Source organism: Telmatherina bonti, assembly GCF_933228915.1.
Source record: "Telmatherina bonti genome assembly, chromosome: 14".
NCBI classification, from domain to species: domain Eukaryota; kingdom Metazoa; phylum Chordata; class Actinopteri; order Atheriniformes; family Telmatherinidae; genus Telmatherina; species Telmatherina bonti.
In genome coordinates this window covers 34,194,460-34,220,365 of record NC_136612.1, presented here as the reverse complement: position 1 = coordinate 34,220,365, position 25,906 = coordinate 34,194,460, and the positions used below count along the sequence as shown (strand labels likewise).

At 42.1% G+C, this 25,906-nt stretch overlaps 2 protein-coding genes across 2 annotated transcripts; both read right to left on the bottom strand.

Annotated features, from left to right (window-relative positions):
- Positions 1 to 934: 934 nt before the first annotated feature.
- Positions 935 to 13,090, bottom strand: LOC306765502 (nuclear distribution protein nudE homolog 1-like). The gene is made up of 9 exons (XM_079252981.1): positions 12,960 to 13,090; positions 12,335 to 12,451; positions 11,561 to 11,714; positions 5,214 to 5,362; positions 3,746 to 3,882; positions 2,727 to 2,978; positions 1,888 to 1,973; positions 1,391 to 1,527; positions 935 to 1,308 (listed from the first exon to the last, which is right to left on the bottom strand). Exons 2-9 carry the CDS (start codon positions 12,418 to 12,420, stop codon positions 1,260 to 1,262), a joined length of 1,050 nt encoding a protein of 349 aa, XP_079109107.1. The 5' UTR covers positions 12,421 to 12,451; positions 12,960 to 13,090; the 3' UTR covers positions 935 to 1,259.
- Positions 13,091 to 21,523: 8,433 nt separating this feature from the next.
- mpv17l (MPV17 mitochondrial membrane protein like) lies at positions 21,524 to 24,678 on the bottom strand (the record flags this gene model as incomplete). Its single annotated transcript, XM_079253517.1, has 4 exons — positions 21,524 to 21,739; positions 22,899 to 22,928; positions 23,788 to 23,858; positions 24,372 to 24,678. The coding sequence occupies 4 exons, from the start codon at positions 24,676 to 24,678 to the stop codon at positions 21,524 to 21,526; spliced, it is 624 nt and encodes a 207-aa protein (XP_079109643.1).
- Between the last annotated feature and the right edge of the window lie 1,228 nt (positions 24,679 to 25,906).

Below are 25,906 nucleotides of genomic sequence, written 5' to 3'. Positions count from 1 at the left end.
TCTTTTGGGGGGAATGTCACATAGACGGGTCTCAGTCCGTCTCAAGTGGTCCAGGTTCAGGAACCAGACTACGAAACAACATGGACTGTGGGTTCAGAGCACGGCATTGTGGGTAATCACAACAAAAACACACTCAATACTCACAGGGAAGATGGGGAAGAAGACTGTTAAAATTCTGATCAGAATCTGATTAACTAGACCACTAAAACCTGATGAACCAGACCACCAGGATCTGATCCAACCAGACCACCAGGACCTGATCCAACCAGACCACCGAGACCTGATCCAACCAGACCACTGAGATCTGATCCAACCAGACCACTGAGACCTGATCTAACCAGACCACCAGGACCTGATCAAACCATACCACTAGGATCTGAACAAACCAGACCCCCAGGACCTGATCCAACCAGATCACCAGGACCTGATCCAACCAGACCACCAGGACCTGATCCAACCAGATCACCAGGACCTGATCCAACCAGATCACCAGGACCTGATCCAACCAGACCACCAGGACCTGATCAAACCATACCACTAGGATCTGAACAAACCAGACCCCCAGGACCTGATCCAACCAGACCACCAGGACCTGATCCAACCAGATCACCAGGACCTGATCCAACCAGACCACCAGGACTTGATCAAACCAGACTACCAGGACCTGATCAGCTCCATATTTTTGGTGGAAGGTGAAACATGTATTTTAAAAAGCTCCTTCTAGTCGGAGAACTGCTGTGTGAACACAGACGTACATAAAATTATTAAACTGCTCGATTTCTAGTGTCAAACATCGTCACCAAGCACAGCCTGCATGCAGCTGGATTAGTTCTGGGATCCATCATACGAGGCTGGGTGTGTAATCTAGACTAGAGCCGTGCTCCAGAAACAGTACTCCTGACCAGATTCTGCTTGTTGATCTGAACTTTGCTTTGCGTTGGGTCTGAACACACCGTTAGAAGAACGGAGACAAAAAGCGCGAGCATCCCGACTGCAGGAGACATGGTGTCGATGCAGTCTGAGTCCAGTTTCCATTCGTTAAAGCCAAGTGCAAGTGCTGAAAAGAAGTCCCGCTCAGTATCCATGGCAACGCATCCACACACGTCCCCTCTGCAGCTCGGTATGAGTGTGTCCGTTGTGTCCTGAAGAGGCATGGATACCTGTATGAGGAGTGGCACATGGTACCGTTACTTTTGGGACAGCCAGGCTGGACGGAGAGACGGGCTGAGCAGCTCAGAGGGTTCTGGATGTTTTTAGTTTCACAGCAGCAGCTTGGACCCCGCACCAAAGTCTAACCTCTTGACCAGACTGTAAAACACACACAGAAGCGTTCTTTAGTAAGTAAAAGCCACGAGGAGGACCTGACAGCTGCAGGACTGAGCCTCCTCACCCCTTGTTGTAGAGACCGCTGGTGGGATGGTTCTCTGAGGAGCTGTTCTGGCCCGGCGTCGCCGCCTGTCCACCTCTGCGACCAACCGTCTGCTCGTGGACGTACTCCCGGCAGGATGCCAGCTTGGACTCCAGACTCTGCAAACAAACACAAGTACATTTGTTTATCTCTGAAATTTCAGACAAAAACTACAGAATTTAATTAAATCTGTTAGAAGTTTGAGGAAGACGCTCTTCTTGACTAGAGACCGTCGTACGGGAGGCAGCATGAGATCAGCGTGCTTCAGAAGATGTTTGAAGATGCTAGGAAGCAGCAATGCTAACATGTAGCATAGCAACAACAAAGACTCCCAAAAATAAGAACCAGTCAGGGGCTGCAGGAGGATTCAGTTTCCAGCTCAACATGCAGGCGCGAGAACAACCAGAAGACCCCTGAAGCATCACATGATGACAAACCTGCAGCTCCCAGAAAAGGATCTGAAAGTGTTCAGTTCTCACCCCGACTTTCCTCAGCAGCTCGCCAACGATGTTTAAAGCAGAGATTCTCGCGGACGTGGTGAGAGGAGTCGCTGAAAGGCTTTCACCTGAAACAGACAAGACGACGACGTGAAGCTCAAAATAACTACGTATAAAAAACAATTAATAAACATGCATAAAATACTCTACCTACATGTCTGAACAAATAAAACATCCACGAACATAACCATAAGGTCAAGATTTTATAGAAAAATAATCCAAATTACGTTTTTCTTGACATATTTTTTTGGCTTTTTTTTTTTTTTTTTTAACTGGACTGTAAACTTGGAAACAGCCAATATTCAAAATAAAATAAAAATAAATACCTTAAAGAATTTTTTTTTAAAAAAGAAAAAAATAAAATAAATGAAACTAAAAATGAATAAAAATAAAATTTAAATAAAAAATATATATGAGAAAATAAAAAGTACATACCTAAAATATTTTAATAAAAAAATTTAAATATATAAATAAACTTAATTTGAATTCATAAACAAAACAATAAAAGTCTTTTGAAAATATATAAAAGGGTTTAAATTAAATCATTTAAATTCATGTTGATTTCTTTTACTTAAACCTGATAATTGCTAAAAAATTTTTATATTTATATTTATTTACCTTTATTCCAAAACCATGAAAACCTCTCAGAAAATAGCAATAAAATAAATCAGTTTATACCTTTACAGGAAGTTTAATCACTATGCAAAGTCAATATTTTAGAAATGACAGATTTTGTAAATATAAAGAAAACTTAAGATATTTTGGGAGAGATTTGGGGGGGGGGGGGGGGGGGGGGGGGGGGTGTACAGGTATGAACTGACCTCTGCTGACGGAGGGCGGTGGGCTGCTGAAGACCTCTGATGAGGCTGGAGGTCTCGACAGGCCAGGGGAAGGAAGAGGCTGGTTGGACCTGGTTTTGTCCTCCGATCTCTTGTCTGGAGGGGTGAGAGGCGGGGTGTGCAGCACAGCCGAGGAAGAGGAGGATGATGAAGGCTCTTTGACCGCACCGCTTAGGGACGGCTTCCTGTCTTGTACCTGCTGCTTCTGCTGCACAGCAAGCTCATGCCTCAGGTCTGCACGATGCAAGTCAGACAGGAGATGAAACTTTATGAAATCACATCAGCATCCAGTTAAAAGTGATGAAACGAGGCGATTTATCCAAATAACTGAGGAAATGTGTCATTTGGACCAAACGCTTCCAGTGAGGCTAAAATATTACAGTTGTGCTTATATTTATTTATACCCTTTTCAGTAATAATAAATAAGAATTTCATGAAAATCATTACATTTTCTTCTAATTCTAGTTCAATAGAAATATTTTTGTTAAAAAGCAAACAAATAAGAGAATTTATTACATATTTATTACATATTAATATTAAAGGATTGTTCATAAATTAGTTGAACAATCCTTTAATATTTCCGCTCCAGTCAGGTGTTTACTGTTCCTCTCAGTCAGACTTCTGCACCTGTTGACAGGTATTTTGTCCCACTGTTCAACAGAAAAGTCTCTCATTTGTCCAGGACCAATTTGTTTGTTTGTTTTTTTCTTTCTTCAACTCGATTAAATGAAAAAAACAGTGTCTTATATTACTAAATTATATTTTTGCAAATTTTTACTTATTGTTCCTTTTTTTAAGTCTCCAGTTATTTAAGTGACTGTTGTAAATTCAGCCTTTTCTTTAATGAAAGGGGATGAATACATATTAGCACAACTGTAAATACTCTTATTTGAGCAGGAAGCTAAATTTCTGGTTTAAACAAATTTATTTATTTTTTTTGTGAAAACATGATGGAGGGTTTGGAAAAGGTTCAAGGTTCAGCAGGTCCCTCTGAGTTTTACCTCTGGCTTCGTCCTTGAGCCTCTGAACGGACTCCAGGAGATTCTCCTTCTCATCCAGCTCGCTTTCCAGGAAAGCGTTCCGCTCGATGACCTGGTTCATCCTCTGCTCAAAGTCCTCCAGTGACATGATGGTGGCCCTGAAAGACAACAGCAGATGTTAGCATGTAGACACGTTTCCTTTACTGCTTCAGTCCTGCTCATGTTTCAGAAAACCCGAAGGGAGCCTCAGAGAACGTGTTCCTGTCGTCTGTTAACATGCCTGATTGTAATAAAACAGAAGAGAAATGTGAACATTACTTTCCTGTATCTGACAGGAAGATATCACCATGCTAATTACGACTGCACACACACAGGCGCCATCGATCAAATTCAGCAACAAAATCATTGTTGACATTAACATTTGTACTAAAATACACTTTTTGTCTTGTTTTATGAATATCATGGTCTAAAATATTAAAGCAACACTTGAAATCATCTCTAATAATTTGAGTCTTTGTGTGGACCGTGGTGTCAAACTCTGCTCCTCGAGGGCGGATATCCTCCAGGTTTTTGTTATTTACCTGCTCCAACACATTCCAACCAAATGGATCCAACAGTTTGTTGTCAACTTCTTCACAACCATCCTGTAATTTCAGTTAGGTGTGTTGGAGCAGGGAAACAACAAATACAAAGAAGACATTTGTGCATTAAAGGATTAATTCAACACACAAACAAGTCATTCAAAATTACAAATCTATGAAATGGAAAGCAGCTGCGGCTGGGAGATATGATGATATATGTCGTTTGGACAATAGAAAACGTCATTGTTTCATATGAGGCTCCATCGTTTACACCATGATAAGCTGCTTTACTGCAGTATTTTAAGTCAAGATGAGCTTTGCGGCACGCTGCAATACATAAACAAGTAAAAGCAGCAAAAGCAGCGTCAAGTGGAGGCAAAAGCTCATAATAAACTCCAGACGTAAACGCTGCAACAGGTATTTACCTGGGAAACGTCATACGGCCATAGTTCCCCCAGATGGAAGGAGATCACTGCTGCTGTTGCTAAGACAACATCTGATACATAACTGATGACTGACACAACATTACACAGTTTTATATGGTTATAGAGGGATATAAAATGAGCTGAATCGGGATATGAGGTTTTAGTCACATCGCCCAGCCCTAAAAGGAACACGAAATGTGAGCGTGGGAAAAGCATGATGGCGTTTTCGTAGATTTCCGCTCCGACGGTGGCTAATTCAACCTCCATCTTGCATCCCATCTCTTCTCTGAGATTCCTCCACCCAGTAAAAGTCAGTCTACCTCCTCTCTTGTATTTCACTCTGTCATTTTCCCTTCTTCCAACAATGTTCTAGGATTTTTTCTTTTTTTTTGCTGAGTCAGCATTTAAAGGCCCATTTCTGCTCCCTTGCAAACGAGTTAAAAGGCATTTAAAACATTTCTTCATGCATGCGCGGCTCCTGACCTCTTGGCCCTCTCCAGGTCGTCGTTGGCCTGCTCCAGCTCCCTGATGTACTTGTGAAGCTGGTCTCTGATGGCCGTGGTTTCAGCCAGGTCTCCTTCTAGGCTGGAGATTTGCCGGCAGGCCTCAGAGTGCTGCTTCTCATACTTGTCCTAACAGGAGACAGAATACAAGAAAAAAAACTGAGAATGTGCATGAAGCAAAGAGAGAATATCAAGGCTGGAGAAAATGATGATACTTTAAATTATCCAGGGAAGAAAACCTCAAAGCGGAGCTCCTAAACTGCAGTAAATTTCCACAATCAGAGCTGATCAGCTGATGTATGATGTTAAAAACATCGTTTCAGAATGAACATCTTGTTGTGCACAAATGAAAAGGAAGAAAACTCAAACATCAAAAGAAGTAATTGGTGAAGAAAGAAGAAGCAGTCAAGCCACAGCATGTTTAACCATGAAGTTTCTTCGTGCCTCGCAGACATTCCTGCCAGATAAAAACCACATTCACTGCTCTGATAACATCTCAACTCGCCCTCATATTCTGACTAGATTTCAACCTCATGCATGACGCGTTTTCTTTTTTAACACAACCAAAAACTAAAGCGTTCATATAAAAACACGTTGGTTTAACTTAAACTTTTCAGCTCAATAAATCTCTCAAGACGCATTAACGAAATATCTTTGTTAGATTGTCCAAACAGAAAGGCTCCTTTGTGTCCCATCTGTTCAAATAATGTCATTATAAACTCCAAATCAACCATAAAAATTAAATTAACTCTTCAAGGCTGAAGACAAACTGTAATTATAATGATTACACAATGTAGAATTTGAAGTGTTTACTGTGGGACTAAACCAGAAGGGGTCCTTCCAACAGCTGCAAAATGAAATAAACACACTGGTAACTTTATCAGGACCAGCTGTTCAGCTGCTTGTTAACACCAACATGTAATCAGCCAATCACAAAGCAGAGTGTCAACGTGGTGAAGACGACTTGCTGACGTTTAAACTGAGCTTCAGAATGAAGAAGAAAAGAGATTTAAGCTTCACTTGTGTTTATGGAAAATGGTCTAAGAAGAATAAACATCCAGTCTGCAGAAGCAGTCTGGACCAGAAGATGGAAAAACTGGTCTGATGAGTCTCCAGTTCAGCTCCACATTCACATGGTAGGATCAGAATCTGCTGGAAACATCATGACAACATGGATCCATCCTGCTGTCAGAATCACCGCTTCAGGCTGCTGCTGGTGGAATGGTGGGGGGGTGTCACCACTGGCCTCCAAAGTCACCAGGAGAACATCCACCAGAGCAGCTTTGGGATGTAGTGGAACGGGAGATTCTCATGGTGATGTGGTGGAACCATAGACTGTATATAAAGAGATGGACTGAGCCTCCGTGACGTCACCCGTAGGTTTCTGAAGAGCTGAATTGAAGCTCGGTGGGCGGTTCCTACAATCACCATCTTGGCAGGGGCATGCGTGTCGTCTCACCCAGAAAATACAAATATGGGCAAAGAGGTGGAGCTGAGAAGGGGGCTGTGAGCGTCATGGTGGATGATTGACATCGAGTGAACTACTTTCTGTGGCTAAAAGCTAACCAAGCTAATCCCAAGATAACGGGAGCTAACGGAGGTAAACAGGCTAAAGCTAAGTCATGTTGTTAACTGGCTAAAAACTGCGGTTGTTCTGCATTCTTCTTACTTGAAGCGGGAGATCGGGTACTTGTCAATCAAAAGGACACACCCCTAAATATGCCGAACTTTGAGATTAAATTACTTTTAAATGGGTGAGTTAGAAAAAAAAATTCACTTCCAGCACAGTTGTCATGAAGGTGAACCTGACATATTAAACCTAAAATGGATTTTTGTACCAGGCTGTAAACATGTTATTTCTGCTGTGAAGTTGGTCTTTTTAACATGGGAGTCTATGGGGATTTGCTCTGTTTTGCAGCCCCTAGTGGATGAATTGGGAACTGCAGTTTTATGCACTTCAGCATAGGCTTCACTTTTAACCTCCGGAGGTTGCCGCTTGGGTGGAACGGGAGATTCTCATCGTCATGAGGTGGAATGGGAGATTCTCATCGTGATGTGGTGGAACGGGAGATTCTCATCGTGATGAGGTGGAACGGGAGATTCTCATCATCATGAGGTGGAACGGGAGATTCTCATCATCATGAGGTGGAACGGGAGATTCTCATCATCATGAGGTGGAACGGGAGATTCTCATCATCATGAGGTGGAACGGGAGATTCTCATCATCATGTGGTGGAACGGGAGATTCTCATCATGATGAGGTGGAACGGGAGATTCTCATCATCATGTGGTGGAACAGGAGATTCTCATGGTGATGAGGTGGAACAGGAGATTCTTATCATGATGAGGTGGAACGGGAGGTTCTCATCATCATGAGGTGGAATGGGAGATTCTCATGGTGATGAGGTGGAACGGGAGATTCTCATCATGTGGTGGAACGGGAGATTCTCATCATGATGAGGAGGAACGGGAGATTCTCATGGTGATGAGGTGGAACGGGAGATTCTCATGGTGATGAGGTGGAACGGGAGATTCTCATGGTGATGAGGTGGAACGGGAGATTCTCATGGTGATGAGGTGGAACGGGAGATTCTCATGGTGATGAGGTGGAACGGGAGATTCTCATCATCATGAGGTGGAACGGGAGATTCTCATCATCATGAGGTGGAAGGGGAGATTCTCATCATCACGAGGTGGAACGGGAGATTCTCATCATCACGAGGTGGAACAGGAGATTCTCATCATCATGAGGTGGAACGGGAGATTCTCATCATCATCATCATGTGGTGGAACAGGAGATTCTCATCATCATCATGTGGTGGAACAGGAGATTCTCATCATCATGTGGTGGAACAGGAGATTCTCATCATCATGTGGTGGAACAGGAGATTCTCATCATCATGAGGTGGAACAGGAGATTCTCATGGTGATGAGGTGGAACGGGAGATTCTCATGGTGATGAGGTGGAACAGGAGATTCTCATCATGATGTGGTGGAACGAGAGATTCTCATCATCATGTGGTGGAACGGGAGATTCTCATCATGATGAGGTGGAACGGGAGATTCTCATCATGATGAGGTGGAACGGGAGATTCTCATCATGATGAGGTGGAACGGGAGATTCTCATGGTGATGTGGTGGAACGGGAGATTCTCATGGTGATGAGGTGGAACAGGAGATTCTTATCGTGATGTGGTGGAACGAGAGATTCTCATCATGATGAGGTGGAACGGGAGATTCTCATGGTGATGAGGTGGAACAGGAGATTCTCATCATGATGTGGTGGAACGAGAGATTCTCATCATCATGTGGTGGAACGGGAGATTCTCATCATGATGAGGAGGAACGGGAGATTCTCATCATCATGTGGTGGAACGGGAGATTCTCATGGTGATGAGGTGGAACGGGAGATTCTCATGGTGATGAGGTGGAACGGGAGATTCTCATCATCATGAGGTGGAAGGGGAGATTCTCATCATCACGAGGTGGAAGGGGAGATTCTCATCATCACGAGGTGGAAGGGGAGATTCTCATCATCACGAGGTGGAACGGGAGATTCTCATCATCACGAGGTGGAACAGGAGATTCTCATCATCATGAGGTGGAACGGGAGATTCTCATCATCATCATCATGTGGTGGAACAGGAGATTCTCATCATCATCATGTGGTGGAACAGGAGATTCTCATCATCATGTGGTGGAACAGGAGATTCTCATCATCATGAGGTGGAACGGGAGATTCTCATCATGATGAGGTGGAACGGGAGATTCTCATGGTGATGAGGTGGAACAGGAGATTCTCATCATGATGTGGTGGAACGAGAGATTCTCATCATCATGTGGTGGAACGGGAGATTCTCATCATGATGAGGTGGAACGGGAGATTCTCATCATGATGAGGTGGAACGGGAGATTCTCATCATGATGAGGTGGAACGGGAGATTCTCATCATGATGAGGTGGAACGGGAGATTCTCATGGTGATGTGGTGGAACGGGAGATTCTCATGGTGATGAGGTGGAACAGGAGATTCTTATCGTGATGTGGTGGAACGAGAGATTCTCATCATGATGAGGTGGAACGGGAGATTCTCATGGTGATGAGGTGGAACAGGAGATTCTCATCATGATGAGGTGGAACGGGAGATTCTCATCATGATGAGGTGGAACGGGAGATTCTCATGGTGATGAGGTGGAACAGGAGATTCTCATCATCATGAGGTGGAACGGGAGATTCTCATCATGATGAGGTGGAACGGGAGATTCTCATGGTGATGAGGTGGAACAGGAGATTCTCATCATGATGTGGTGGAACGAGAGATTCTCATCATCATGTGGTGGAACGGGAGATTCTCATCATGATGAGGTGGAACGGGAGATTCTCATCATGATGAGGTGGAACGGGAGATTCTCATCATGATGAGGTGGAACGGGAGATTCTCATGGTGATGTGGTGGAACGGGAGATTCTCATGGTGATGAGGTGGAACAGGAGATTCTTATCGTGATGTGGTGGAACGAGAGATTCTCATCATGATGAGGTGGAACGGGAGATTCTCATGGTGATGAGGTGGAACAGGAGATTCTCATCATGATGAGGTGGAACGGGAGATTCTCATCATGATGAGGTGGAACGGGAGATTCTCATCATGATGAGGTGGAACGGGAGATTCTCATGGTGATGAGGTGGAACAGGAGATTCTCATCATGATGAGGTGGAACGGGAGATTCTCATGGTGATGAGGTGGAACAGGAGATTCTCATCATCATGAGGTGGAACGGGAGATTCTCATGGTGATGGAACCACCAAATCGCCAACAAAATGAGTTTCCTTTGCAGTATGTTATATAGTGTAGCCCTATGTAGTAAATGGGGGGTTCCAGGGTGGACATTCAGACATAGCTACAGTGTTTAATTCTTCTTCTGGTTCGACCATATCATACAAATTCACATTGCTGCATGGCCGCTACCAGCCGGTAAATTCTGGACTCTACAATGCCCAGAAGTGGATAAACTGACTTAACAACCATGGCAACATTAAAAGATGTAAGTAGGGGTAAGGATGATGGCATATGAAAACATTTGAAACAAATGTCTCTAATTACACACGAAAGAGAGCATAAATGAGATTAACTTATGCAGTGGTTACAACAACCAGAAAGGAGTAAAATCAGCAGCAATGTGGGACAGTTATTGGTGGCTCAGGACATCGCCTGCCTGCACACGAGCTCCAAACATGTCTGATTTAAGGGTCCAAAGGCAACTTTATGACACCAAAGTGTATCAGCAGAATGTCTCCAACCTGAGCCGTCACGCACCTGTCTGTGGAAACTAGACTCCTTCCAGATCTCCTCCACATCGTTAAGCAATCAGCAGCATCCAGCAAAAACCGACCCGATTTTGATCAGAATTACATGTTTGAGACGAAGAAAAGCCACCGTGGAAATGGACGACAGTCTAGTCCCTGTATTTGCTCAGATTAAGGTTTATTTTTGTCTGTGCCCTTCAGCCAGCTGCATCTTTCTGTAGTTCACTTATGATGCCTGATGAAAATCATATTCATTCAAAATCATACAAGTTATTAAAGTTTGAGACGTTACATGGGTTTAACAACATTCCTCAGTCTTCATGTTTCTGCAGTTTGACCCATTTTCTCTTGAAAATGTATAAAAATGCATAACATGTAGGTTACAAAACACAGAGCTTGTGCACATATGACATGATGATCTCAGGATGGAGCTAGAAGCACTGCACCACATACAAACAAAGCTCTTTGCACACTTTATTAGCCTTTATCTGCGTTTTAAAGATCCTGTCAGCTGCTGTTTTTCTAAGTGTCAGTGCAGCCTGCTCTTCTCCAAGCTGGAGGACAAACTGGTTTAAAATAAGAAGCAATGAGAACAAGTTAACTGTGACTGAAATGGGTCTCATGTGAAGTACTGCCATCCCCTCCAGACACAGAGAGCAGGAGCCATCAGCTGCCTTTTCCTGGCCTGAATTAATCTTCTGTGAAAGCGCTGTGTGTGTTCAGATAAGAGCGCCATAGAAACCGTTCACTTCAGGCAAACTGGAGCCACAAAACTCGACTTATTATTAGCTAACAAACATGGAAATCCCCACTTAAGTCAAATTTACACAGTAGGTCAGTTGGTTATATGCAAATTAAAGCGCCTTCATAGGCCTGAACATCCCTGAAACACCACTTTAATGCCTAAATGTGGGTCATAAAAATCACACGGTTTTATTAAAGGTAAAGGTTTGTTCAGTCTCAAACTGTAAATATTTTGTGTTTGTATGTTCTCGTCGAGAAAGGGAGAACATCCCCTCTACCTTGTAGTTTTCCAGCTCCATACGAAGACGGTTATTGGCAGCAAGCAGCTCGCGATTTCGTGCCTCACACTGCTTCAGCTCCGTCTCCAGCTCAACCTCGTAGTCCCGGCTCATCTGCTGGAACTCCTGCAGCTCTTCCTGAGACTCCTCAGCGCTAAACGCACAAGGAAACGTCAGAATATAACCTATGTGCTTAAATCATTCAGTCTCACTCATTGTGATGCCTTTTCCAGGGTTATACAGTAGCAGATTACTAAAATATGCAAAAAAAAAAAATGGAAATGTAATGTATCAAACAGCTTTGAAAGACCTGCAAAAAACCCTGGAATACTATTGCTCAAGATCACTTTTTAAAAGAACACAAGCAAGTCTGGTTGCATGTTCATTTCTACAAATATTCTGGTTTGGAGGAAAACAATCAAAGAAGAAACAGACATGTTTGTACAAGTAACATGAGCATGTTTTCCCAGGCAAATTACAAGACTACTTAGAGGTAATGGGTTGAACGGTTTGACATTATTTTGGCAGACTGTGTATTTTTATACACAGGAGTTATTATCTAACTTGCATGAGACGTTTAAACAGTTTCAAGTTATGTGTTCATGGAGGGTGTGAAACTATTTTAGAGAAAATACCTGATAGGTGAAGGAATGTCAACAACAAAGCTGATAAATGTAAGTTAAACAGATTCATTCCTGCTTTTCAGGGTGGAAACAGTGAAAAACAAGCAGTACAGAAGATCTGTTGTTATGAACCAGATGAAGAGGGACTCACATCTGCTGGTGCCTGGCAGCTTCATCCTTCCAGTAGTCCAGCTCTTCCTCCAGGGACCCAAACTGTGGCGGCTCCTGATCCCCCATCTCCAGCCCAGATCCAGTTCACACCAATGATCTGTTAGTTTACAAATAATAACAATAATTTATACTTTCCATATTATCTTTAAACAACTTTTTTTTTTTTTTTTTTTTTTTTTTATCATCAGAGCTCCCTCCAGAGCTTGTCCAGATAAAAATATATACATGAAAAAGCCTAACATGACATTAAAAAAAAGTGTTTTTTAAATATTAAAGTTGTATATTGAATGGTAAAAGTAATTCCTGTAATAAAAGAGATTACTGTAAATAAAAAGATGAGACATGAATCAATGCAAACAAACAGGAATCTACTGAGCAATAAAAGATAACGGAACCGTCTCTGGTTTATCACAACACCTGCTTTTAGAAACACTGCAAACAAGTAAATATCAACAACAAAACTTATAAAAACACTGAAAAAAGTAACTAAAACTCTTACAACAAACTTATCGCTAGCTAGCTCGGCTAACGGAGTTTAGCGTTAACCATTTAAATCCCAGCTGAGTAAACTGCAGCAAATTAAACTCATTTCAACACAAACTTACCCAAATATACCTTTTCTTCAATCTTCTCCACTCGCTATTGCGATTAAATTGCGAGTTTGTCGGTTAAGTTTAAATTCAGACCGATAAAATATAACTATTTAAAGACTTGTCTGGAGTTAGAAGCCACAAAGTTACTCGCCGCTTCGGGGAGACGTCGAACAATACATGTTGCCATTCATATTGTCCAATACAATCCACCAATCACAAGTTATCTGACGTTCTCTTTGCCTCTGGCTATTGGATTATAGCCTGTCAATCAAAGTAAATGGGCGTGCTAACAATCTTTGTCCAATCAAAGTTGTGATATCAACGATCGAGGGTTTTCTGCATTAATCCTCAGAGTCCAGACGTTTTGATGGATTACCGCAAGGTGGTGCTACCTTCCCGTGCTGTGGGAAACAACAGCTTCGTTGTTGGTCTGAAACATTACAAATTCACTAGATTTACAACTACTAACTAATCAGCTACTACTAACTAACTACTAACTCAAAGAGAACACAGATACATTAATGCTCAAAGAAATGTCAACTGTGTAAAATGTATTTATCACTAGATCCAAACATGAAATTAAAAATGTGCTATGGAGATGAAAATATCCAAAACAAATAATAATAATAATAATAATAATAATAATAATAATAATAATAATAATAATAATAATAATGAACAGAAACACTTCCATCTTGTCATAGATCCAGTGATGTGTAGTGGAAACAGGGATGTGGTCAGGCCAATGTCGGCCATTCCAATATTTGGTTTGGAACACATGGACAGGGTAAAGTAGAGCCATATCATCTAGTTTTTTACAAGCACATAGCAAAAAAGTCAGCACCATGGGGCTGCATTAAGAGATAAAAAACTTTATTGGAACACTTTATTGGAACAATGGAGCTGCCAGTCATGCACACGATAAAATGCAATGTTTATCACCTCCTCCAGGGCTTTGAAACCAAATATTCAGGCTGCAGTTAAATCAACCAGACCACTTTCCAACACATTAACAGAAACTGAACATTATCATCCTGGTCGAATACAGTGAGGCGTTTGCTCCCTCCTCCTGATCTTCCTCTGCTCTCTAACATGGTGTGAGTCACTTTTGTTTCTGACTCTGTGTTAAAAGCCACCTGACAACATCCCCAGCCGTGATTGGACACTCTTACTTCCGGATGGTGGGGTCAGAGGTGAAACTGTGTCAGCTCTGTGTCCTTTTTAGAGGGATTAAGCTGGCCTAACTGATCCCAGTTAATCCACATGCACCATCGCTGCACACGCAAACTCCAATCCACTCTGTCCTTGCTTCATATCTGAGCTACATGTTTTCAGTAAGTCTTGTCTTATCTGCATGGACAGCAGATTAAAGACTTGAGTCTGCGACCTCCTCCAATGTTGGTGGGAATCTGGTTAATAGGATTTTTATAAATGTGAGAAACATGAGAACTGAAAGATATCTTTGGAAAAAAGTTGTACATTTGTGAAAGGTACAGAGTTTGTAACTGGTTAGCTTAGCTTAGCATAAAGCAGGTGTAATCAGTTGTCCACATTTACCTCTCAGGACTACAAGTCCCATGACATGACTAAGTAAAACAGAAATGCAACACGTGTTAGATCCCTCTGTCTGGCACTGATGTGCAGATGATCAGTTAGTAAGCGAGAACAAGCTGGAGATTATTGATCAGGTTAGCTTCTGTTAGCAAGACCATCTACATCCCAGCATCATGTTCACAGACCTTTTTATATACAGTCTATGTCACAGAAACCCGTTGGACACCGCTTTATGTGTAATCTATTAGATAAAATAAATAAATAATAAAACATGAAGAAGTATGTTATTAAATGATACATTTCTGCAGATTTCACTATGTATAAGCGAAAGGCGGCCATATTGAATTTTGAGGTCGGGGTTGGTGTGGCTCCCCATGTTCTCTCTCCAAGTCGTTCTATCGCTAAAACTTTCTACCAGCAACTCTTTTCTTCACAGATTCAGCTCTGCAGACAGGGTCAGTGAATCCTTATTTGCTTGGGGTTTTTTTTTTTATTCTTGTTGAAAATCAGTAGTCAGATGAGTTTATTTTTAAAATAATGTGATTTAACACAGCAATGTTTTGGGGAAAAAAAGTAATTTACCATAAGCTGAATTTATCATTTAATGCCCTAATATTGACAATCCATTTACCATACATGCCAGGGCTCTGCTAATCTGGTCCTTAAGGTCCTCTGTTGGAAATGAAATGACAAAATTCAGTCATACAGACCATAAAACTGTGGTATGTGTCAATGAAAACCACTTCATTGGAAAGCATGTTAAAGCACACAAAAAATGTATCTTCAATATGTTTACACACCACACTGTTTTACTCAAATATAATGCCTCAGTGGGCCACAAATCCTTTGACATGATGTGTTATGTAGTTTGGTATTAAATAGATCTGTAAGCTATTCTGTTATGTAGCTACCATTTGCAAACATACAAATTTCAAGCATCTTCCTCTCTGCTGTGCTTGAGCTCTGCCTCTGTACCTTTCAGCAACAGAAAAGGCTGTAACCATGGTAACTGTGAAAATAACAGCGATTGGTTGAAGTTTACTCTTCAACTCTTTGCTTTGGTAGCTTTAACTGGGAGCTGTGGATTCTTGCAAGTCATATTTCCAGCATAATAATAAACCAGTATCTGACTACAAGACCTAACGCTATTGAATTGGAAGATGGTAGGAAAGGGGTGGGGGGGTGGGGGGGGGGGGGGTGGGGGTGGGGGGGTTGTTCAATGCTGGTTGTTCTGTACAGCAGAACGAAAGACACTGTACTAACTGTCAAGCATAACTTTAGCTCAGACTAAAATAACTCAGCAGCTGCTGTACAGTCAGTCCTGGATTCCAGCTGGTAAAACCTTGAGCCAAGTGACAAATGGTTGGTGTTAACATTTCATTACTACCCTTCAGCAGTTTGAACTCATCCAGTCCTCCAGATTTCAGGCAACTAACCAAACACAAAGCAACGGCTAAACATCATGATGAGAATCTCCCGTTCCACCTCATCACCATGAGAATCTCCCGTTCCACCTCATCATGATGAGAATCTCCCGTTTCACCTCATCACCATGAGAATCTCCCGTTCCACCACATCATGATGAGAATCTCCCGTTCCACCTCATGATGAGAATCTCCCGTTCCACCTCATCACCATGAGAATCTCCCGTTCCACCTCATCACCATGAGAATCTCCCGTTCCACCTCATCACCATGAGAATCTCCCGTTCCACCTCATCATGATGAGAATCTCCCGTTCCACCTCATCACCATGAGAATCTCCCGTTCCACCTCATCATGATGAGAATCTCCTGTTCCACCTCATCACCATGAGAATCTCCCGTTCAACCTCATCATGATGAGAATCTCCCGTTCCACCTCATCACCATGAGAATCTCCCGTTCAACCTCATCATGATGAGAATCTCCCGTTCCACCTCATCACCATGAGAATCTCCCGTTCCACCTCATCATGATGAGACTCTCCCGTTCCACCTCATCATGATGAGAATCTCCCGTTCCACCTCATTACCATGAGAATCTCCCGTTCAACCTCATCATGATGAGAATCTCCCGTTCAACCTCATCACCATGAGAATCTCCCGTTCCACCTCATCATGAGAATCTCCCGTTCCACCTCATTACCATGAGAATCTCCCGTTCCACCTCATCATGATGAGAATCTCCCGTTCCACCTCATCACCATGAGAATCTCCTGTTCCACCTCATCACCATGAGAATCTCCCGTTCCACCTCATCATGATGAGAATCTCCCGTTCCACCTCATCACCATGAGAATCTCCTGTTCCACCTCATCACCATGAGAATCTCCCGTTCCACCTCATCATGATGAGAATCTCCCGTTCCACCTCATCACCATGAGAATCTCCCATTCCACCACATCATGATGAGAATCTCCCGTTCCACCTCATCATGATGAGAATCTCCCGTTCCACCTCATCATGATGAGAATCTCCCGTTCCACCTCATCATGATGAGAATCTCCCTTTCCACCTCATTACCATGAGAATCTCCCGTTCCACCACATCATCATGAGAATCTCCCGTTCCACCTCATTACCATGAGAATCTCCCGTTCCACCTCATCATGATGAGAATCTCCCGTTCCACCTCATCACCATGAGAATCTCCCGTTCCACCACATCATGATGAGAATCTCCCGTTCCACCTCATGATGAGAATCTCCCGTTCCACCTCATCACCATGAGAATCTCCCGTTCCACCTCATCACCATGAGAATCTCCCGTTCCACCTCATCATGATGAGAATCTCCCGTTCCACCTCATCACCATGAGAATCTCCCGTTCCACCTCATCATGATGAGAATCTCCTGTTCCACCTCATCACCATGAGAATCTCCCGTTCAACCTCATCATGATGAGAATCTCCCGTTCCACCTCATCACCATGAGAATCTCCCGTTCCACCTCATCACCATGAGAATCTCCCGTTCAACCTCATCATGATGAGAATCTCCAGTTCAACCTCATCACCATGAGAATCTCCCGTTCCACCTCATCATGATGAGACTCTCCCGTTCCACCTCATCATGATGAGAATCTCCCGTTCCACCTCATTACCATGAGAATCTCCCGTTCAACCTCATCATGATGAGAATCTCCCGTTCAACCTCATCACCATGAGAATCTCCCGTTCCACCTCATCATGATGAGAATCTCCCGTTCCACCTCATTACCATGAGAATCTCCCCTTCCACCTCATTACCATGAGAATCTCCCGTTCCACCACATCATCATGAGAATCTCCCGTTCCACCTCATCATGATGAGAATCTCCCGTTCCACCTCATCATGATGAGAATCTCCCGTTCCACCTCATCGCCATGAGAATCTCCTGTTCCACCTCATCATGATGAGAATCTCCCGTTCCACCTCATCATGATGAGAATCTCCCGTTCCACTACATCCCAAAGCTGCTCTGGTGGATGTTCTCCTGGTGACTGTGGAGGCCATAGTTGACCCACCATTCCACCAGCAGCAGCCTGAAGCGTTGATCCTGACGGCAGGATGGATCCATGTTGTCATGATGTTTCCAGCAGATTCTGATCCTACCATGTGAATGTGGAGCTGAACTGGAGACTCATCATCTGCAACGTTTCTCCATCTTCTATTGTCCAGTTCTGGTGAGTCTGTGTGAATTATAGCCTCAATTTCCTGGTCTTAGCTGACAGGAGGGCACCCTGCAGGTTTTCTGCTGCTGGAGACCATCTAGTTGGATATTTTCTCTTCAGATTACCCCTGGAACACTTAGATATGGTTGTGTGTGAAAATCCCAGTAAATACTCAAACCAACAACTACACCATGTTCAAAGTCACATAAATCCCCTTTCTTCCTCATTCTGATGATCAGTTTAAACTTCATCAAGTCATCTTCACTATGTCTACATGACTAATGTGTTGAGTTGCTGCCGTGTGATTAGCTCGTTAGACACCTGTTAACAAGCAGCTGAACAGGTGAAGCTGTTAATGTAAACAGAGTCCCACTGGGCTGACCTATTGTCTCATGGCAGGGTGTTCCTTAGCTACGTGATACCAACTTAATCTGCTCCAGGTGCAGATTCAACACCTCAATGGTCCTGCAATCTCATTGTTAAAGGCTTAACTCTGACACAGTTTCCCCATTCTAGTAGGGGTCATGACATAATCCAATCCAATTCATTCACCAGAGGAGGAGAAAGCGGTTTGACCAGTTTATTGGTTTCAGGTTTCCTGTCTGGACCCTTTTTCAGAAGGTGTTCACATGACAAAAATATTTCTTATCATAGTTAAGACCTTGAGCCACAGTGGAGGACCTCGCCATCTGTTGTAAACCAGTTACCGTTACATGAGAATATATTTTCACACATCATTTTCAGAAAGGTTTTGTACACAGAAACAGGGTTTCTCAGATGTTTTCAGTCAACATTTATCTTTAAAATGTTTTTTCCAAATGGAATCCAGTATTACTGTACAAGAGAGGTTTCCACCAAAGAAATCATCAGATCTCCTTCATAAACATGTGAAGAGGGTCCGGCTGAGGTGAGTAATGCGTCACTCAATAAGGTAGCTGGGCTGATGGCAACCAATCAGGTGGTTCAAGTAAGAGAACAGGATGAAGATACTGTAGCTTCACATTTCTATGAGACACAACACAAGCAGGGTGCACTGATACAGTAAAGATACAACACAACTTCATGTTACAGGGAGAGCTGAGATACCGGCAATACAGAAAATGAGTTTTTCTCATTGGATTCACTTTTTCTTTCTTATTGGAAGTTAAACAGAGGTAGTTCGCTGATGTGAAAGCGCGGTTAAAAGGCAGATAGTTTAGACCAGAAGCAGGGAGTAAAAGCTCCTCATTCCTCCAGCTGAAGCTCGGCATTCACATCACTGCTATTCAACCTGCAAATATACAATAAAAATGGCATATTTGTGTTGTTATTTTGGGCTAATAAGACCCCCTGCTTCCAGTCTGTTCTCTGCTGGCTGTTTTTCTATTTTTATTAAAAGAACTGACTTAACAAAAAACCATTGCACCTTTTATTTAATTCTTAAGAGATCAGCAAAAAATGTTGTACACTTCATCTTAAAATATTATGAATTACTTATTTGTGTTCCAGCTCCCCCATGACCCCTAATCGGACTAAGCGGTTTGCATAATGAATGAATAAATGACTTTTTTGTCCCACTTTAAATAAAATAAAATTCAATGGTTTTAAAACCCTTTTACCTTGAAATATTCAGACTTGTCGTTTTTAACCATTTAAAGGCCTGTTTACAAAACTCCAGTTGTTTCTTTATGGAAAAAGCCGAGAAAATTAATATAATTACCATAAAATACATTTTAATGAGCATTCTGGGTTCTGGGATGAATTAAATATTGGTATTAACACTGATGTTAAAGTATTGTATTTATATAAAACGATTTTTGTTTTGTTTACAAAATTCTTCCGCTTTTTGGAAAACAACATTATTCCTGTGAAAGACGATGAGAGCTTTTAAATATGAAAAATGTGAAGAAAACTGCTGGAAAAGATGACAATAAAAATAGAAGGCTAGACATCCAAAATGAACTCTTAACATAAAGAAATGCATTTAAGTTAAGATAAATGTGTCATCCAAGGTGGTATTCATGATGGTTTTCAGTGGGTTTCTTTGTACTTAAGATTGGATTCGTAAGTTTTTTGAGTAGCTTATTCAATAAACTTGAGATTTTATAGGAAATTTCAGTGATATCCAATCAACAGAGCCAAGCTTTCATGAGAATAAAAATCAAAATGGCACAAAATGTTGCCAGGATCTCTTCAGAGGTTACCGGTAGATTACTGTAAGTCATTAACGGAGCATCTTTTAAAACCTTTCTTCTGTCATCAGGCATTATATCCGGTTGTATCATGCATGTTTTCTCCTGGGACAAAGTGTTTTGAACAGAAATCCAAAGCTGACGACCGAAACCCTGCTTGAGTTTCTGCTTTTTCAGCGCCACCATCAGGGATGTTTTATAAAGTCCTTAACGGGGATTCCTGACTCATTGGATGCTGACTGAATCTATCAGCCTGATCTTCCAGTGTGAACTTTATTTAAAACCACACACACACACAATAAATAAATATATATATATATATATATATATATATATATATATATATATATATATATATATATATATATATATATATATATAGTATTGATTACTGCGAAAGACCATCACCACTCAGCCAAACACTGCAAACTCACAGACATGTAGGCCCGGTCAGTCTTGTTGCCAAGAAAAGGCACAACCGGTGTAAAGCAGACATATGCAGCCCTGGATTCTGGTCCCAGGTGCTGCGGAGCACCCTGGACTCAAATCAACCCAACTAGTGCCTCCAACAGGCCTCCATCGCAGCTACACCACCCATCAGTTTGAGCTGAAAGGTTTGGGAGTTTGGAGTCAACATCATCATCTGTGTTTCACTGCAGCTGAAACAACGTGTCATGTAACTCGGATGTTGTGCTGCAGCTTATTTTTAGTCCAAAATATTCATTTTAACAAGAGAGATGTTGAACTTTTCCTCCATCCTGTAGATGTATTCTGTTCTAAACACGATGAAGACGGCATCTCGTCGTGGCTGTTTTAATAAAACACACTGCTTTGTAATAAACTCCTAATTCTTCTGTGGTCTGTTTAGCTGCCTGACAGCAAGTGTGTTTGAAACCACGTGCGCCCTCCTCTCCTGATTGGCCGTGGTGGTGTCAGTATATACATGGGTACTCCAACAGCTCATTACAGCTTCAAAGACTGAAGACCTGTCTGTAAAAATCTTATGTTCAAGTTTCCCTGCTGGTTTTTCATATCTGGCATTGTTATGGTGGTCTCAGCCTTGTCCAACGGCTGTGTGTGCGTGTGTGACAGATGAAGGGTCTTTGTCGAGTCTTCAGCCTCTCAGTTTGTGGATTCTGGTGAAGCAAAAGTAAACAGTCTGGATTTGTCTTCCTAATCTCAAAAGGCCCAAACGACAAAAGCGGCTCTTCTTCCTCCTCCTTCAGTTCTCCCTCTGGATCTTTTGCTGCTTTCGGGCCAGCCGGGCCTCGCGCATCTCCTCCAGAGTTTTACGGGGGTCCATGATGAAAGCCAGAGCCACGGTGGCGGTGCCGTCGCCGTTTTGCCGTGAGAAGCACAGGAAGGTGGCCCACAGGAAGGCGCAGCAGCCCATGAAGGCCGTTCGCATGTGCAGCGGCATGAGGACGAAGTTTAGAAACTGCAGAGAGGAAGCAGACAAGCAAGCTGAAACTTTCCTGGCTCGTTCTGTGACCCTTTACAGCACAGGTGTCAAACTCCAGTCCTCGAGGGCCGGTATTATGCAGGTTTTTGTTGTCTCAATCCTCCAACACACCTGACCAACATTCATAAATAGGCTGACGAGAAGCGGCTGGATCCATTTGATCTGAATCAGCTGTGTTGGTAGAGAGAAACAACAAAAACCTGCAGGATACCGGCCCTTGAGGACTGGAGTTGGACACCCCTGCTTTACAGGCTTCAGCATGTGGTGCATTCAGGTGCACGGATATAAAACGTTTCTCTTGCTTGTTTTGGATGTTTTCTTCATTTCACAACATATTAGGCTGACAAAGAACAAACCGCAGTGAAACTACAGATTAAAAATCATTTTAACATGAACCGACTCAGAAATAAAACTTGTAGACTGTTAATTCCTGATTAACAGAGATTGTTAGGAAATGCGACCTGGAATCCAAACGTCATCCTGCTCAGAAATGATTTCATTAAAATTCTGGATTGATTATAATTATTTGTTTTATCTGACCAAACTTTTGACTCTTCAGGGAAACGTTTCATCCTAAAGACCAAAATGTGACTTTCACAATAAAAGACAAAAACAAAACAAAACACAAAAATACTGTGTAAATATTATCTTTATAAATATTGTATTAACATTTTGTTCCACTTTAATGGAACAAATGTTTTAAAACAACTTCCCCTTTAAAAATATATACAAACCTTAGTTTTTAACCCTTTAAGGACCAGTCTGTTAAAACAAGAAAAAAAGTCAGTATTTTTTCTTGTTTTTAGGACCTGGGTTGGGTTGAGGATTGGTTTTAACATTTTCTTTAGTTTGTTGTTAATTTGCAAGCTTTTCTATTCCAGATGGAGATACAGCTGATGCTGAATGGTAGCCGGTGTCTGCCACTCCGAGCGGACTGGACTTCTCAGAAGAGCCTAATATTTTATTTCATTTAATCAGTTTTAACTGTTTCTTTTTGTTTTATCTTTATTTGATCTTTTTTTTTTTTTGTCTGCCAGATTTTTGCACAAGTATAAAACTCTGACAAGTCATTTTGTGGGGACTAAATAAAGTTTCTTATAAAAACAAACAAATAATAACAGAAAACCACGTTTACCTGCATGAACGGCCAGTACATGAGTCCAGTCTGGAAACAAGAACAAGACACGATGAGTGTTTCGAAAAACAGAAAACACAATCATAGCAGCTCCAGGTGTGTTTGCCCCTGATGAATGAAATAAATTAAACATATATAAAGTGTTTTACAACCATAATTTAGTTTAACTTTGAAGGAAAAGGTTGTCGTGTTTCATGACGTTCTCTGCTGGTTTTGTATGGAGCTTTAGATTTGATGACTGATTGTAGGAGTCATGCAGCGTTTCTGCAGCCTTCAGCGCACCTGTTTCAGGTCTGCACACATTTCTTCCACATTACTTGTCATTTTACTTCTCCTGATATGTGAACCAGTAGCAGCAGCTGTTAATCACGTGTTTGATCAGAAACTGATGGTAAATCTCCAGTCACACGTCTTCCTGATTAAAACTGTTAAAAGTTCAGAGCTACAAATTAGTCCATAAAAACTCCTACATTTACATCTGAAAGTATCAGTGTTGTAATTATGTGTTAAAAGTCTTACTTTTTGTTACTCAGTCATCTTTACTTGGTGATAAAACAGAAGAAAATGTTTATAAAACCAGAAATGTTCAACTTAACATCCAATGTTTGAATTTTTTTTTTATCTAAACAAAAAATAACGAATCAGCATCATAAAGAGATAAATGTTCATCATCAGGTACATTAGGACTTCACCGCCATACACGACCTGGAACACATTGACATTTTTATCCTCTGGCTGCTGTCACGACTCAATTACCCCGCGTGCACCCGTGCGCAGCCCATGCGCAAAAGCGGCACACGGCACAATCTAGGTTAATCTGGCTGAGAGCTGGCAGCGGCGGCTACCGGAAGGGAAGGTGACTTTCCCTCGCTTGACGCTGAGGCCTTACCCTCCAGGTGTTGAAGAACTTCTCCCTCCAGTCTTCAAAAATGTCCTCCTTCCCCTCCAAGAAGCTCACCCCTGCAGGACAGAGAGAGAGAGAGAGAGCTGAAGGAGATGACCTTCCGTGCGCCATTACGCACAAGGTCAAAGTGACTCATCACCTCTGTGGGTTTACATGACGTTTGACTGAGAGACAAGCTGGACAGGATTGTTCACTTCCAGCTCTTCTTCATTTTAGCACCAGTTAAAAACCACTTTCTGAACAGTTCCTCTCTCTTCCTCTCTGATGGGTTGAAAGTGTTTACTGGCATTAAAAAGTCTCTGACATGATGTTCCTACCAGTTTATTCTATTCTGTTCTACAGTCAATTACCAGAGTCTTTTGTGACTTAAATATGAAAACAACACAAACACGACATCAAACAGTATTTAAGAGGAGAAAAGACAGACGACTTGGTCTCAACTCCATCTCATGACTTTAAAACTTACAGGTGTTTGATGTCGCGATCATCTGCTGGGTGAATCTCCGCGTTAAAATGTTTTTTTTTTTTTTTTAACAAGAACTCGGTGTCCTCGCCTGCAGTTATCTTACCTGTGTAGAAGACACTGGTGGCCAGCGGAGACGCGAAGCTTTGGTCCAGCAGCAGCTTGCGGAAAACCATCCCGGCGGACTTGCCGGGGAAACGTCTCTCCAGCGCGCGTAACCAAAAGTAATTAAAGTTTCCATGGAAACTGATTGCCACAATGGCAACGTTTCGAGTGTGTTTCCAGTCCATGCGCTCCTTCTGAGCCATCAGCTGGTGGACAAAGTCCCCGCCGGCGAATAAGCAGCCGTACAAAGTGACATTGGCCAGCCAGGGGAACCGCTTGGCGGCTTCTTTCAGCACAGCTCGTCTCATTTTTGGCACCAATGGAGAGAAAAAGTCCCGCTGGCGCTTAAAGTACGAGATGGCTTATTCTATATGGCTTCAATTCAGCAGGCAAGACGCAAACATTGCGGCGACGTGCCTCTGACATGGCCTTGGTGTCACCCGGCTGGTTGACAGGACGCAATCCATCTGCGCGCGCTAATCAGGGAGGGATTACAGACTGCGTTTCCACCGGAAGCGGGAATATCATTCATTATTAGAGCTCAGGAGAATGGAGAGAAATCAGACTCTGCTAAAAGTTTAGGAAGGAAAATAATCTGTATCTGCGCGCTCTGCGTAAATCCTGCCATGGCTCCACTTTATCCCACTTCTACGAGACTTATTGCAGAGTATTGCGCCCTACAGATGCGTGAACGCTAACCTGAGCCTATAAACACCATAAAAATAAGGGGGGAAGTCTCTTGTGGAACAAGAAAGACATCCAGGTTGTTTCAGCTGTGACGCGACCGGGGCGCGCGGTGAATCAGACGCATCTGCTGAAACAAATCCTGCAGGTCAAGCGCTAATCTCATGGATTGTTCCGGTCTCCTCAAAGGTGCATCATTTGCCATAGTCACTGACATCAGCAGCAGGAGCTATATGGAGCTGCGATGCGCGTTCACAGCACGCGCTGCTGGATCAGTGGCGCACATACCTGCGTGTCCCGTCGCTTCAATCTGTAATGATATTAAAAAATAGTATCAATAAAGTTAAAAGGTTTATACATATATTCGTATAAAAATATGTGCTTACTTAAGAAAATGATGATGGTTGAAAGAATAAACATTGCTGTTTGGAAAACTCAAGAAAAAGTTTGTTTTGATGTTTTCATGTTAGAAAAGACCAACTGAACTTTTGGGAGGTTAAATTATATTTACTAGATGGATGACAAGAACAATAAATAACTAAATCAATGTGCGTCAGATGAGTCAGACATTCATCTGTTAATTTTTTATTTTCTTTTATATTCACTTTTATATTTTCTTTGATATATTCTTGAAAAATATTTTTAATTATTCATTTATTTTTTATTAACAAATTAATTAATCATATTTATCAACTTAATTTGTTTTGACTTTATAAATAAAGTATTTATTTATGAATAAATAAAGTATTTTTAATTTAAGTTGATGACAGTTTCTACGAAACGTTTTGCACTTCCACATTTCACCACTAGAGGCCGCAATCCCGCCACATTACTGTTACTGTTCCAAACAAG